The 16865-nt window shown below is 41.4% G+C and overlaps 2 protein-coding genes across 7 annotated transcripts in view; one reads left to right on the top strand and one right to left on the bottom strand.

Moving 5' to 3' along the window:
* Tdrd9 (tudor domain containing 9) overlaps positions 1-16865 on the bottom strand; it is a 93753-nt gene that overhangs the window by 69208 nt on the left and 7680 nt on the right. For 5 of the 6 annotated variants that reach the window (XR_002389080.2, XM_004837467.3, XM_021243746.2 and 2 more), the window contains exons 2-5: positions 9442-9548; positions 4886-4983; positions 2911-3132; positions 2298-2420 (exon numbers count right to left, since the gene is read on the bottom strand). Coding sequence is in view for 4 of the 6 variants with exons in the window: in XM_004837467.3 (XP_004837524.1) it covers positions 2298-2420; positions 2911-3132; positions 4886-4983; positions 9442-9548 (550 nt within the window). In the remaining 2 variants the exon portion in view is untranslated. Of the gene's footprint in view, positions 1-1212; positions 1304-2297; positions 2421-2910; positions 3133-4885; positions 4984-9441; positions 9549-16865 lie in introns of those variants that run through there. The other variant, XM_087195625.1, reaches the window with a different exon arrangement.
* Positions 13491-16090, top strand: Rd3l (RD3 like). Its single transcript, XM_013065318.2, has 3 exons — positions 13491-14034; positions 14417-14722; positions 15063-16090. The coding sequence occupies exons 2-3, from the start codon at positions 14424-14426 to the stop codon at positions 15370-15372; spliced, it is 609 nt and encodes a 202-aa protein (XP_012920772.1). The 5' UTR covers positions 13491-14034; positions 14417-14423; the 3' UTR covers positions 15373-16090.

Here is a 16865-nt window from a genome sequence, read left to right as displayed (position 1 = left end):
CTTATGGTGAGCAGCGTTATTGCCAGTATTCAGAACCCTTAGGAAATGAACACTTCTCAGAGGCGTCTGCCAGGTATACCTGCCTTTTGGTTTTGAGTCTATTGCAAGATCCTACCTCTTCAATTTATTGAGGATGAGAAGTTTTTGCCTATGTGGCCCAGCCGGTGGTTCTTTGGCACTGGCCTACAGGGTATTTTTTTTAAGACCCTTAGGCAATCTCAGTCTTGGTATACCACAAAGAACAACTAATTAGCACAGTTATGTCACCGTGGCTAAAGTAGTACAATCAGCAATAACAATCACATCAAACACAGCCTAAAAACAAACTGTGGCAACTATTAATTTTCCACCTTTAACCACATGAAATGGATTTGTGGTTATATAACAAAATCTAAAACAAACCAGAAAATTATATGCAATAAAAAAGTCCTTAAAATGGCAATTTTACCTTTAGGGAGGAAGCTTTAAAAGGGGCTAGGAGGGAAAAAAATGGAGAAATATATAATAAAACACATAATAGAACACATAGTAGAAAAATAATAAAGAACATAAAGAGAAAAGAGAGAAAAAAGAGGAAGAGATTAGAAGCAAGGCTGGAGGACAAAGGAAGATCATGCGAATTTTGGGAAACTGGTGAAGAAAACAAGAGAGAAAGACAAAGGAAAAAAGAAAAACAAGAACAGAACAGAACAAAACCAACCAAAATAAAAACCCAAAAACTGTTCAAACAATCAAGAAAAAAAAAAGAAAAGAACAGAAACCAGAAAAGAGGAATAAAGAAAAAAAAGTCAATTCTGGCATGTCTCTGCTGTCACTGGTAGACAATGTGGGCATACAGTCCAGATGTGAATTGATTAATCCCAGCAAGCCAGCCATAGCTTTACAGTGGGGTAGTAGATAATCCCAGCCATCCTGCACCCTTAGTTCCACTGAATTTCAGGCTGGTTTCTGGCTATAAGGCTGGAACCAGATTCGCTGAGCCTACAACAATCCATATGCCCCTTGCCACCTTGAACACTGCTTACTGCTGACTTGAACTTCGCTCCCTGACCTCGTGCTGACTGGAACTTAGCACCCTCACCAAGATACAGAGAGTCACTACATGGAGTCAGCCCATAGCTGTTTTGAGTTCCAAGCTTAGTTAGGCCCTCTCCAAGATGGCTATCAGCCAATCACCCTCTCCTGGGTGAGGTTTGAACCTGAATAACTTACCAGACAGACTGCAGACTACTGCATCTACTGCTCCATTCCACTGGTACATTTCTCCATGGACACCTCTGGGGCTGCCAGTAGTCACCATGCATCTGCAAGTTTGACCCACCATTTTCATGCCGTGAGTCCAGGCTCTAGGAGAAAGCACTGCTTGCTACCTCCCTCTTCTTTGTTGCAGGCTCTTTCTTCACTCTCTCCATGGATTTCAATTCTTGCTTCAGATCCTTCCTGGGTCTTGGGGACTCACTTCCCTCCTTCTCATCCTCACACTGCTATATTCCAGGGTCAGGACACCAAATCTCAGAGAGGCTCTTTCTCTGCTGCTCACCACTCCACCATCTTCCCCAGAGTTTTTCTTGGAAAGGTAAGTAGATTGCTATCTCTTTTCTAGCCCCATAGTGCTCAGGGTGGAACCCAGGACATTGCCATGCCAGGTTAGTACTCTACCACTGAGCTGCATCTCCAGCATCCCCTTTTTTATTAAGTATTGTTGTCCTTGACTTACTATATAGAAAGTTCCTGCAGGTGGCTGAAAACATCCATACACAGTCACAGTTCTTGCAACTGTCTGTCTGTGTGGCATGGTCCACCAAGGGTTGGCAACTCCTTGTAGAAAATGGACAAAACAGGGCCGGGGATTTAGCTCAGTGGTTCCACTGCCTGCCTCACAAGCTCAAGGACCCAAGTTCGATCCCCAGTACCAAAAAAAAAAAAAGGAAAGAAAATGGACAAAACGTATCCCTACCTTTGGGGCCTCAAGGGCTCTATACAACCACAGACAGCATGTAAACAAGAGAGGGACACTGCTCCAGGAAAACCTGCTTTACACAGGTGGGTGCCAGATCTGACCTGGGGCCAAAGCCTTCCTACACCAGCTCTAAACAAGGAGTCTTTTCCTAATCATTCTTCAATAGCCCATCCATATTTTGGGACAAAGAACAAAGATTAAATACAAAATTTACATTCCTAAGTAGAAAGGGTAGATGCAGACCCAAAGTACTGACCAACTCATCACAAGAGGACACAGTGAGGGAAGCTGTCATCCTGCTAAAGCAAGGACCCACACAAGAGGCCAGAAAACTCACTTCATCAATGAAGACATGCGTGAATTCCATCAGACTCTTGGCGCTGACTATTTTCTGAAGCAGGATTCCGGTGGTCATGTAAATTAACCTGGTGTCTTCTGTTGCTATCTTCTCCAGCCCTACCTAAAACCAGGGAGGGAAAAGAGAAAGGGGCAAGAGTTCAGGTTTCAGTGGCTCCTACTTAACTACCCAAAGAGGCTATGTCCATTTCATAATGGAGGTAAGAAAATATTATTATATTTCCAAAGATATATAGAGTCCAAATTAACAGTCAAGTTCTCAAGATGACTTTTTTGTCTTTTGTCTTATCTAGTGATGCTTCTGCCCACAGACTTGCATGTAGTACCACCATGCATGAAGACACCTTCTCGACTACAAACATACAGCTATTAAAGCCATGAGCCTGAGGGTTCACACTTTTGTCCTGTTCAACTAAGAAAGAAATTAAGTTATGTTCAATAAATTCAGTTTCATTATTTTTGTAAATTATGTCACCATTCTATTCTGTAATGGTTCCATTTTAATTTCCAGTAGAAAATAGTCATGTCCTATTGTCAACTTATGCAGAATAAGAGACTGACAATGAGAGAGTTTGCTTCCTCTCTCTTCTCACCTGGTAACCCACCAGGCCGCCCAGGGCCCATGAGCGCTCTTTACTGATCCACCTGGCAATGCTGCTGGCTCCTATCTTCCGTGGCTGGGTAACCACAATGTTGCAGTAAGTAGAACGCTGAACATAATGATCCAAGATGTACTGCGGGAGTTGAGTGCTCTTGCCACTTCCTGTGGTGCCGTGTATAATTACCACAGAATTGCTTTCTATCAAAGAAATAACCTGGAATTTAAAAAAAAATAATAATTAGCTTTCAAAATTGACACAAAAGTAGAAAAGTATCATCTATCTTAGAAATACTTTCAGGGTTTATTTTTCTTCAATTTAAATTACTAATTAACCACCTAAACATCACAAAAGAGCACAAGAAGGCTACAAAACAGTTGCTACTTTTAAAACCAATTCTACTACTATAACTACTAACAGCTATGGAAACCAGGCCAACATAACTTCAGCTCTCTAGGTCTCAATTTCTTCCACAAAAATGAAAATACTAAAAAATTTCATTTCAAACTGGGCAAGGTAGCGCACACCTCTAATCCCAGCACTCGGGAAGCTAAGGCAGGAGGATCACTATGAGTTTGTTTGTTCGGTTTTTTTTGGTACCGGGGATTGAACTCAGGTCCTTCTGCTTGTGAGGCAGGCGGCGGAACCACTGAGCTAAATCCCCAGCCCATTGTAACCAATCTGGCTTATTTCTTTTTTTGGTACCGGGGATTGAACTCTGGACCTTGCGCTTGCAAGGCAGGTGGCGAGGATCGCTATGAGTTTGAGGCCAACCTGGGCTACACAATTGAGTTGAAGGCCAGTCTGAACTACACAGCAAGACTCTGTCTCAAAAAACTTTTTTTCCTTTAAAATTATTCAGATGAACTTTTGAGACATTCTTCTGTGTGTGTGTGTGTGTGTGTGTGTGTGTGTGTGTGTGTGTGTGTGTGTGTGTGTGTGCTGGGGATTGAACTCTGGACCTTGGGCATCAGATGAACTTTTAAGAAGTTAACTTTGACTTTTCCACTTACAGGTTATACAGACTATTCTAGAACCCTAATTCCACTCTTCCCACACAACTTCTTCATTGCCACCCTAAACTTATGTAAACTCTCCTATCATTCCAGAAATTGACATGATCGGGGAATACAAATTAATTTTAATATTGGCCTCTAAAAATGAATAAAATATACCTATCCTATAAACATTGTATGATTCAATCTTAAGCAAAATAAAATTTGGGACAATTTCTATTTTATCTATAACTGTTTCTTCCACTAGAATAGCCAATAAAAATTTTAATACCCTTTCTTTAACCATGTTTAATAACATGCAATTCATTAGAAACCCAACCATCCTACTGCTAGATCTGAACTGGCATTGGTAACAAAATGATGTGTATTCAATGACTGATCAAATCAGGGGCAACGCTGTAAGAAAAACCTAATGGAAGGCTGGTTATATATTTCAGTGGCCCTGGATTTGATCCCCAACCCTGCAAAAGCAATGGAGATGCTGGAGTGTGTTATTTCTTTTTAACAAGACCCAGCAGTAAGTTTCTAAGTAAGAAGCTCTCCCCAGGTGGGGCAGGCATGCAGACAGGAAAGGCTGGGTGAAGAGCTCAATGCCAGGAGATACACTCAGGTGGAGGCTAAATACATTAAGCACAGGCCAAGAGGAACATCGGCGCATGGTTATTGCATAAAACCACGCTGGTCCACATCTGCAATCCCAGCACTCAGGAAGCTAAGACAAGAGGACTGCAAGTTCAGTGCTAGCTTGGGCTACATAGCAGGTTCAAGGCCAGCCTGGACCACATGGACTCTGTCTCATGAAATGAGAATAAAAACTCAAAACTACCTCCATCTGCCTCAGGGCCTCACACCCACAGGTGTGCTCACCTAGTAATTTTCACATTCTAAAGAACAACATTGGGCTTCAGGAATTTATTCAACCAGCAAAATTACATTTACAAAAGTAACTTTACCTTTTCCTTACATCGATTTATAGGCAAATCAGGATATGTGTAAGTTGTCTCTGGGATACATGTCACATTGCTTAATTTAATCAGAGATGGTCTTGGACCTGGATTCAGACAAAACAAATAAAGACAATGATATATCTTGCCTGAAAAAAGATGAAGTAACCAAGCCAATGTTATATCAAATCTGCATATATGGCATGTACAGGGCACACAGGCAGATGCAAAGAATGCATTTTCACAGGCTAACTCCACCAGCAGTCTCCTGAGAAACTTCCCCAAGTAGCCCACTGTTAATGATGCAGACAATCAAACTGAGCATTCAGATCCTGCCTCACAGCCACCACCGCGTGGGCTCACGCACCTCCTAAGGCAAGCACCTGCAAAACACAGTACTCACTCTTTCATTAGATGGTACTGAAAAGGATTCCAGCAGAACACATCGACATGTTAACTGTGTGTTCCGGCTGATAAAATAAATTAACAGTAGCAATAAATAAATCTCATCAACTTACAAACTACAGGTGCGGTGACAAGGGCCAAACTCAGTTTGCTAGGGTGCTGGGAGTGATGTTTGAGCAGCACTCCCTACTCCATGTCCTATGAATGTGTGCATCGCTCAGCTGCCACCTCGGATCCCGAATGACCTGTGGCTATCACTCCATGCACAGAAGCAGCATCGAAATTCATGAGGTACGAGGCTTCTCTGGGCAAGAAGTCTCACTTCCAGAATAGACTCAGGCCTTCCTGCCTCTCTGCCAGACTCCCCCTCTGCACACCTCTCTCCCACAAAGCCCCCCCTCCCTGCCCTCCTTCTTTCTTTCTGAACCGACAGCTCCCCCTTGCCACTGTCTGCCTTTGTAAACATAGCCTTCAACCTTTACTTTCATAGTTGGTCTAATAATATATGATTAAAATGTGGTTACTTTCTATATATCATAAGTGAAGTACATGTTCATATACACACTGTGCACACACACACACATGTGCTGGGACCAAACCCAGGGCCTCCCATGTGCTAGACAAGCACGTGCCTCCAAAGCCCTGCCCCACCCCTCCGTTCCGGTATTTGAATCAAGTTGTGTGGTCCTTGTTCTCAATTTCAAAAGTGGAGGGGCAAGATCTCAAAGCAAAACCTGCTCCTTTGTGGGAAGCCGAGCCCCTTCTCCATCCAGCCCACTGGCCTGGAAACAGTCCCCAAGTCCTTCTCCGCACAGCCTCCCTGGCCCTCACCACCCTCCCCAGCCACTGTGGAGCTCACTGGAACTACAGGGTTTCTTTGCAACATATGTCACTGTCATGCACCACTCCTGCCAGCTCTGAAGAGCATCAGCGATGCCTCCTCCTCCCAGTTGGTGCGCCAAGCCCAAGAACACCATTGGGAGGAGGAGGAGAAGCCACTGACCTCTGAGAGAGGCACACACCGCAGGGGCAAAGGGAAAAGCAAGCAGCTGGGGCGAGTGGGAAGAGCTATCCAAGGGAAAGCGTGGGGTCTCCTTTCTCTTTCTAGTACTGGGGACTGATCACACGGCCTCTAAACTGAGCTACATCCTTTTTATTTACTGTAATATTTTTTTGAGACAGATTTTTCGTTGAATTGCCCAAGCTGGGCTTAAACTCCCATGGTGCTAAGATTACAGGCCGGTACCACCACATCTGGCTGTTATGACCACTCTTTTAGAAGGACAAAAGAGGAAGTGCTGAATGTTTTTGCTAAGAGACTTTAAACCCTGGTTCACAGTGCTGCTAAGTGAGTCCTGTTACTCTGACAATATTGACATGACTTACATAACCTGACTACATGTATTCTGAAGGTCTGCTGCTTAGAGACAGAAATTACAAGGAAAATGCCCGAAGCCCCCACAGCGCTGTCTGGTCCACAGCTGTACCCTTGTGCCACAAAACACCACCTGACACTTTCAGGTCACTGGATGCAGCAGCCCACGAAGATGCAGCCCTGCTCTGCACAGCCCCGGGCGGGCGGGCGGGCAGGCAGGCAGCAGAGTTGCTCACAGCATGTGCGGCTCTATGACTTCACATCTCCAACAAACAAGAGACCCGTCAGGATGATCCAAGGCAAGTCAACAAACCACACAGGACAAAGGGAGGTCAGAGTAGCATGAGAAATACCACAACCTGAAAATCTGCTATTCTCATTTTCCCTTTATGTCTCTCTCTTTTTTTTTTTTTTTTTTGGTACCGGGGATTATGTCTCTATTTTAGATGATTAACATTAAAATGTTACATGAACCGGAAAAAAACAGAAATTATAAAAACTGCTAGTTCTCTTTACTAAACTGCCTCACCACGTCATCATCAACCAAACTTAAAACCTAACCAAAAAGTTCCACAGTCAGAGATCCAAAACAGTGTAACGGATTTTCACTGACGGGCAGTATGTCTGTCAGTGCATATGAGGAACAGTATTTCCTATCTTCAAATCTAGACAGTGTACATGACGGAAAAGAAGTCTAATTACTGCTGTTCTGACTAACCCTGACATTAAATCTTTGAAATACATAATTATACATCACCCTCTCAAGGGTGGGACAATGTTCTGCATATAACGCGGAGCCCGCCTGGAAGAGGGAGGACTGTTTCCCTTCTCAGACAGTCCATAAAAGTTGCCCTCTTGAAGGCTCAGAAGAAAAGCTCAGAGAGGGATGAAAACAATCACTAAAAAACATCCCCAGATTTAAAAGGAGGCAGCTTTGTGGCGTTTCATCAACACCAAAGACTCCAGCCCAGGAAAAATTCAAAAGTTCAACATGAAAGCAGAAGAACCCTGAGGAGACCACAATGTGGAACCAGATCTTACTATTTAGGAATGACTTCATTTGTCCATGCTACTCATTACTGATCTTTTAAAAGTGTTTTACTTTACCTTCCCCAAAGAGTTAAAGACATCAATATTACAGTGAGGCATGCCCACTCATGCTCATAGCAGCACAAGTCATAATAGCTATATGTCCATCAACAGATGAATGGATAAAGAAAATGTGGTATTTACACAGAATGGAATGTTACTGTGCTATAAAGAAGGAAAAATTTGATGCATTAGTAGGAAAATGGACGCACCTTGAGACCATAATGCTAAGTGAAATAAGCCAGACACACAAGCCTAAATATCACATGGTTTCTCTTATATGAGAAACCCAAGATGTAAATAATTTAAACAGCAGATGCTGGCTGCGGCACGCCGTTAAAGCTGCACAGTACCTCACCGCACTGGCAGGTACCGTCCTCTGTTCAGTCATTCAGGACACTGCCAAGACTTCTCCCAGATACACGGTAACGCAGTAAACAACTCCGTACTTCTCTTAGCATAAGCAAAAACTGCATCAAAGGGCCTATATATTTTTCTCTTTTTTCGGCACTGGGGATCGAACTCAGGACCTTGCACTTGCAAGGCAGGCATGGGCACCACTGAGCTACAACCCCAGTCCCTAGGCCCACATATTTTTAACTATCACTTCTGCTAACAGTGCAGTCACTACATTATTGTTGTTCAGACAAATCTCCCTCCAGAGGCAACTAAAGATGCTAAGTAAAACACAAAAACATCTTGTTAAAGGCATGGAAGGGATAAGCAGCCAATGAAAAGATACCAAGCCAATGTTTAAAAACAGACAGGAAGGCAAAGGCCTCAGGCTGCTTTTGCCTTAAGATGAAAGATGAATGAGAAATTAACTATAATACAGCCTGGTGGCATTAAAAAAATGAAAGGAAAATATTGTCCTAACTTCAACTTCTGTCCTCACTCACAGCACAGGTATACATACGATAGAAGGACAGGAGACAGAGCTTCTCAGCAAAGTGGGCAGTCTGTATAGATGACTTTTTATAAAACAAAAATCCAAAGGGCATCTTCTATCACATGAACAGGGTCTAAGGCTAAAAATATAACAAAAGCAACTCATTCCACCCTCTCCACAGTGTGCCCTGGGCTAAGAGGTGTAAAAGGACCCTTCACTTTTTATTTACATATTTCTGCTTTTTAAAAATTTTGTTTTAGGGCCGGGGATGTAGCTCAGTGGTGCCGCCGCCTGCCTTGGAAGCGCAAGGTCCAAGTTCGATACCCGGTACAAAAAAAAAATTTTTTGTTTTAAAAAGTTTTTTGTTTTAATGTTTACTATAAAAAACTTAATTCCTATAAGTTTTTAAATGAAAATTTTAAGTACTTTTAATGAATAGTAAAGCAAGGGACGAAAGAACAGACTATTTAGAAACTATATTTAAGGTAGAACAAAATGAATACTTTACAACCTATCACACACTTACTCCAAAAAAGATCCTGATCTAACAAGCAATATAAATTCCCTAAAGCACATAATCTTTTAATGTGTGAACTACCCACATATCACCACATTTAAGGTTTTTTGTGGGGGGGTTGCTTTTTGGAGACAGGGTCTCGCTGTCATTCAGGCTGGCCTTAAGCCCCCTATGTTGCCCAGGCTGGCCTCAAACTCACAGTGATCCTCCTGCCTCAGGCTCCCAAGTCCTGGGATCACAGGCGTGTGCCACCATGCCCAGCTATAAGGTATTTAAAGAGAGCTGCTTACCTTGCCTATGTGTTGGTTGGTCACTGCCATACATGTCAAATTCTTGTGCTTCTAGTTGTCTGTATTTGTTAATATACTCTATCTCTGAACTCCTCTGGCTGAACGATCTGAAAACAATAATACAAGTTAGTGTGCCACATGATCTGGACCATCAACATGACTGCATTAAGAGGCTTCTGGAGAGGAGACTGACTGAGAGCACTAACTGCTGAGCTGAACAGCCTACTGGGGTGGGGTCCAGCTGGACCAGGCAGGTCATGGGGTGTGCCCTTGGGAACTGCATCTGCCCTGCCCTTCCTCCTGGGCTCTCCCCCAGCTCTCTACTTCCTGGATGACATGAGGTGAGCAGCTTCCTCTGCCAGGCCCTTCAGAATCTTTGTAACGGTTATCACAGGCACACACAGAACCCTCCCTTCATAGCCTCCTGACTCTGTTTTGTTTGGGTTTGACAGTGACTCCTTTTTCATACTGACAACTTTCACAATTTCTTTTTCATGCCTATTTGCCGTGGCTAGAATTTCAAGTATTATGCTGAATAGAAGTGATGAAAGTAGGCATCTCTGCTTTCTGATCTTAGAAGAAATTTTTCAGTCTTTCCCCACTAAGTTGTGAGCTTTTCATATATGGCATTTATTATGTTGACAGTTTCCTTCTTTTGTTGACTATTTTTATATAAACCTCTTAAAAAGCAGGGTATGGTGGTGCATGCCTACAATCCCAGCACTCAGAAGGCTGAGGCAGGAGGATCACTGTGAGTTTCAGGCCAGCCTAGGCTACAACATAGTGAGTTCAAGGCCAGCCTGAACTACATAGTAAGACCCTGTCTCAAAAAAAAAAAAAAAAAAAACCTCATAGAAACACCATTTTAACTTTTTTTAAAATGAGCCAATTGGGCCGGGGATTTAGCTCACAGTTCCACTGCTTGCCTTGCAAGCGCAAGGACCGGAGTTCAATCCCTGGACCCAAAAAAAAGAGCCAATAAGTCAGAACTTTTAATTCCATAGTAAAGGATTTGAGGGAGGTGATATAGGGTCGCACTACATAGTTCAGTCTGGCCTTGAACTCACTGTGCAGTCCAGGCTGGACTCAAACTCACAGTGATGCTCTTGCCTCAGCCTCCAGAGTGCTGGGATTACAGGCTTGTACCACCACACCTGGCTATAGCAAAGGATTTAAAACAAAAGAAATGAATAACTGATAATGTGAAATAGGAAGAAAAAGTCCAAAGGGGTAAGGGTGGTGGGAGGGGAATGGGAAAGAAAAGAAGGGAAAGGAAAAACTATGAGAAAAGCAAAAAATGGAAACAAAGTCTTTGTAAATAGGGAGGGGTAGAGGGAGTGAAGTGAGGGCAGGGGAATGGGGAAAAAATAAGAACCAAGATACATCATGTACAGGTACAAGTTCCCAATGATGAATATAACTGTACTGTATACCTGAAATGTACCAATAAAAGAATTTGAGAAAAAAAATAAAACAAAAGGGTATTAGTCTCCCCACAAAGAACAATCTTTAACTGGAATCTAATGCTACTGAAAACTATAGCAGGCAGACTTGACTGTAATATCTAAAAACTTGTTCCTAGCCCCTTAGTTTGCCTTCCAAGATTCCCTAATTTGGTATTGCTATGTATCTCCTTGTACATCTTAAAATTTTACATGGATAAACACACATATTACAAATGATATGGTCTTTTTCATCTTGAGCCTTTTAAAATGTTGTATTATTTAAGCTAAGCACGGTGGCGCACACCTGTAACCCCAGCACTTAGGAGGCTGAGGCAGAAGTGTCAAGAGTTGAAAGCCAGTTGTGAGTTCAAGGCCAGCCTGAACTGCACAGCAAGATCCTGTCTAAAATATACATATATATTGTACACGTATATATAATTTACCTAAATATAGCCTAGAATACCATGACAACCACCAAAACAAAAATGACCTGTTTAACAATTTAAGCTTTATGTCTTCCACACAAAAATCCTAATAAGGTTGTGATTTATTAGAAATAATTCATTTACTGAACTTACTAAAATATTTGATAAAATCTAATGTTAATCTGGTTTTATCCTAATAAAGAGGAAAAATTAATAAAATGTACCTCCTTATCTTGATTTACAAATACTACCTATGCTCTCTTTCTATATGGTAGTAAAGAAAATACCATAGAGAATGAAATTTGGTCTCTGCTTTAATCTAACAATTTTAGGATAAAGAGAAAAAGTAAAATGTGGAACAATACAAGTAGCATAACCAAGTACTAGAAAGCTGTTTCATGCAAAGAAGTTCAAAGGAAGGCATGAAGTAGTAAGAAAAGGTCTGATGCGGGCAAGGGGTACAATAGCAGACAGGTGTCCACGGGGTCCAGTGGCGAGGGAGATGGCCTCCAAGAAGCCGCCTCTGTGACTAATCACTGACCTGTCCACCCTTCCCCAGAGGACACTCCCATCAAGAAAGCCCTCCTGTCCTCCAGATCTAACTGGGGAGCCACTTCAAGTGTGTTAAGTAGCACATGGTGATCTGCAGTTGCCTTACTTGTGTCCTTGGAAGGCCTCTTGAAGCAGGAACGACGGCTGTCCAGTTCACTGCCACATCCACAGCCCCATCCCTCCAGCCCATGGTATGGAGCCAAAAACATCTGCTGAGCGACTGGATGCCAGCAGTTACAGTGCAAGATAGAGCAGCAATGAATCGGACAGCATGAGAAAAAAACGGGGACTAGAACAGCATCCAGGGGAAGAATAGAGCCAAGGAAAGAATGTGGATGAATTGAAATGTGGGTTGGCATGTGAACTAGACCCTGAGAAGGAGAATTACAATGTGGCTACATGAAAGACAAAAAGCATAAGCCTCTGAGAAGAGTCTGTGTAATCAAAGCTGAGGGATCCAAAGTGAGTACTGCAAAATGGGGCGTTAAACAGGGTACTGGGGTGGTACAAGAAGGAAAACTAGGCAAGAAGGCATGATAATTCAGACTGCAGAGGGCTTGGGAGGGAATGTGGTTTATGGTTCATATTCAATATATTCTGAGGGCCAGGAATTTAGCTCAGTGGTTCCGCCGCCTGCCTCGCAAGTGCAAGGACCTGAGTTCGATCACCAGTACCAAAAAAAAATAATAAACCTAATATAGTCTGGTATTTTTTGTTAACAGTTCAGGGCAAAAAAAATTTTTAAGCAACAAGGTATTCAAAGGAAGAGGTGGTGATATTCACTGCTTCAGCATAAAACTTGGTAGGACATTTCTGTCATGATAAAGTCCATTCCTTTTCTTCTCCTAGTACTATATACAATCTCATGTGAAAACCTTGTACTGAAGATAATGAATCCTGATGTCTTTTTCCAGCACATGAGAATAGGGGCTATAGGATGACCACACGTCACTCTTGATTGCATGTGGCACACAGGTCTCGTGAACAATGTCTCTTCTCTCGGCTCATAGGAAGGAAAAGCAATAGAAAAACCAAGTATTATAAAAGAAGAAACCAGTCTAGTCACTTACAGAGATCCAGAGTAAAAGACCCTTTACACCCTAATGAAACAGGCCAGACTCGGCCTGTTAGAATTCATCCCCTCTAACAAGCAAAATTCTTGAATAGGAAACTATCACAATAAAGCCCAATGCACATCACCACTCACCTAAACACAAGTGTCAGTGTTTCATCTGCAACTCCAAGACAAAATGCTAACATGGTATCTACAATGAACTGTAAGATTGTGTTTTGAGCTTTGTTTCTATGTCTCTTTTTTCCTGATAACCCATTACTGCCTTAGCACCATAGAGCTACAGAGATTACTAAGTGCATTTTAAAGTCCTTATAATGTCCTCTAGCATTTCAGCATTCTTATATAAATTACTATTTTGCAAGAAAAATGAATACAGAATGTTGTATTTGCTAAATAGTCACACATGACGATGTCAGCATGCTTTGTCTATGTTGCTCAATTACAACACACTTCCTCGGAATGTGTATTTTGCACATAGTCAAGTCTGATCTGTTTTTCCTGCTTTTATTAGAGGGGACAGAGACCTGGCTTCTAAATGGCCTGGAAGTTAAGCTGAAGAATAAAAGCAACATGGTTATTTTTAGAGCTCTACAGGCATAAAAATACAGCACTAAACTGTGACCTACAGCTATACACAGCAACGCATCACATCATGAGACAGTCTCCGCTTTAGCCACGAGCACATCTGTGGTGCTTCTGAGGGTGTGCTCCATTTCACTGCCAAAGACACGTCCAACGGGCTTGGGACCAGCATCCACTGCTGCCGGCATCTTTTTCAAACAGAATGAGCGCGTTTAGAAGGTAGACCATTAAACAATTTGTGAAGATTCAATAGTAAGTTATTTTTGTCATTTCTCCTAGCTTACTTACAAGGTGAATTAATGAGCATTCTCTCCAAATGAAGACATCACAACCTCATTCCTAACATAGAAAGTTGTTTATTTCAAATATAGTTTCAGTGGGTAAATCGGGAGGCTCCTTCCTTCAATAGAGAACACATCCAGGAGAAAGAGAGATGCCTGAGTGAAACACAGCTTCATCTCCAACCTGAGTCAACTCTGGCAACAGCCCCACGTCAGACTCATCAACTTGGCAGGTAAGTGCTAAGCCTTTTCTGTACAAAGTATAAATCAAAAGTGTCTGAAATGGTATTTTCCAATGCATTAATATTTTAAAGCTTCCAAAGAATTCTAATAGCAAGTGTTATTTTCAGAAATTGTTCAATTTGTAGATTACCCCTGACTTTGTATTTAATTTCTGTTTAGCAATATAAAAGTATTTTCAAAGCTTGACTTTTGGCACTGACCTACTTAGAAATGAAAAGACTTTAATCCATGTTCTAATCTTATATTGACCTGCATATCTAACTAGTGAAAAATTCATGCACTTTTCTGGCAATCTTATTTTAAGCCAACAAATATTTGCTCATCAAAATCATAAAATTATATGTAAATAGACAAGTGAGAATATTTCTACAGGCTAAAAATGCCACTTTTTGGCTGGATGAAGTGGTCAAAACGTGATTCCTACAAACCCACACACTATGCTGGCTCAGACGTAGTGACAAAGACTCTGCTTCGGGAACTAAAATGGCATCTAAAGGAGAGAGACAGATTAATACAAGAAATCGAAAATGAACAAAAAGTAAGAAAAACAGGTGTGGATTACAACTGGCTGAGAAACTACCAGAATTCTTACACAACTATCCCAGCTACTGAACAAAGACAACTTGAAATTCTTTGCTCACAAATTCAACCTTGCCAAACTGGAACTGTTCTCAGCAGGTAAAAATACTGTGTTCTTTTCTTATGTTATGAGCTACTGCCAAGTCCAACTTCTTCACATAGTAGACTGAAAACCGTAATCTAATATGTAAATTGTGTGTACCAAATACCAAGTCACCAAAATCACTAGAGATAAAACAGACCACAATATCTAAGTATATCTCACTGGTAAGAAATTTTTAAAATTACAATCAAAACTTAACTAGACACATAACATGAAAGCCATATGCAAATTACTCACAGGGCGGGTGACTGGTACACAGCTATGTTACAAATGCTGCATTTTGGCGATGAAGGGATACGCCAAGAGAGATTTCTGAGTTAACTCTTCATTCCCTAGATTTCGAGAAGTTTTGGCAGAAAACGATGTGCTGCCATGGGAAATAGTCCACATCTTCAAGCAAGTTCTGAGAGACTTCCTCGGCAGCTTGGACCATGAGAGTCACGGAGACAGCCCACAGGAGACCCCAGAGACGGGCTGTCCCCCTCCCTCTGCACCGCCAGGTGCCCGTGCCCAGAGTTCGGGCAAAGACGAAATACCTACCATTTCTAGTTACGTAGACAGAAACATACAGAACAGGTTCCCGTCATGCTCATACAGAATATGGAACCTACCATATTATTACCCATCAAGCTGGGGAGGCATCTGAAACCAGCAACTTTTATGACACCTTAGAATCAGAGCTCTTATTACAAATACAAAAAATGTGGCTTCAAGTTTGTTTCAAGGTCAGAAGTTAAATTCCTGTGGATGCAACCTGTTTAAAATCATAGTCTTTTCTTAACCATTCGAAATATGCAATGTTCCATTTAACAGTATGCTTTTAAAGAATATGTTTTCTAAATATTTTGAAAAAATGTTTGAAGTATTTATGCCTCAAACACAACTCACTAAGGCAATTTAGTATGAAGTTTGACAAATTCTGTGTGAAACTTAGCTAATCTTGACTTTGATTCTAAAAAACTATGTACAGAATAAATGCTTGGTGTAAATTTTATCTTTATAATACAACACTGAAATGAAAAGAAGTCAACATTCCATTCCATGTCACTCTCAACAGGGGACAGGGAAAGGGGCAGGGAGGCAGAAATAGCACGCAGTTTAAAACAGAGCAGTGCTTTATCTGGACACGCAGATTAATTTTGTTTTCAGATTAATTTTTAACCACAATATCTTTTATCTCAGCATTAAAGGAAAACATTTTAAAAGCACAGCTCTGTATTATTTCAGTAAAATTTTTTAAAAGCCTGATTTAAACAGTAGTAGCTGCTACTATCAAAGAAAAGCATTTGCCAAGCACTGTGGCACATACCTACAATCCCAGCACTTGAGAGGCTGAGGCAGGAGGACCACGAATTTGAGACCAGTCTGGGCTACATGCAAGATTCTATCTCAAAATATAAATATATAAATGCATAGATAAATAAAATTTTTAAAAAGAAAAACATTCAATGCTGACATGTAATTTAAATCTATACTATGCTCATATGAAATAATATATAAACTCATCATTTCATAACTTCATTAAAGAAGAAAACTATACATTAGGTTTATATGTTTTGATAAAGGACTAGCATCTCTACCTTTTCTGTTTGATTTTTTTTTTCTTTTTGGTACCAAGGATCAAACTTGGGACCTTGCGCTTTCAAGACAGGCGGTGGAACACTGAGCTAAATCCCCAGCCCCTACCATTCTTGATAAAGGTGAGATCAAAGACTCTTTGTGTACCTTCAAGGTATCTATAACTTCGTATGTTTAGATTGTGGTTTTCTTTCATCTACAAAGAAAAAAACTCAAGATCAGAATTAAAAATGCACTTTTTAAAAACCTACTTCTGAGTTTGATCGCCGGTATCAAATGAAAAAACCTAATTCTAACTCTTTTCTCTCAGCGCTCCTGACCAACTACTTCTACACCACCGATGGCGAACCTCTTAGCACATTCAATGGTACAAATAGCCCACTGAGGCACGAGCGCCACGGGTTCACTACCACTGCTCTACACCACTTTCAATCGGTCTCAATTCGTCCCTAAATGCCAATCATGTAATAAATAGTGCTTCACAGGACAAGGAAAACAGAAGCAGAATCCTAAGTACAACTAAAATAAAGACACTTCTCACTGCTGCTCATTTTCTGTTCT

Source organism: Heterocephalus glaber, unplaced genomic scaffold (assembly GCF_053883595.1).
Source record: "Heterocephalus glaber isolate CG9 unplaced genomic scaffold, H.glaber_assembly_v1.0 deba00001608, whole genome shotgun sequence".
NCBI lineage: Eukaryota > Metazoa > Chordata > Mammalia > Rodentia > Bathyergidae > Heterocephalus > Heterocephalus glaber.
Note: the sequence above shows the minus strand (reverse complement) of the source record. Positions and strands in the feature narration are given on the sequence as shown.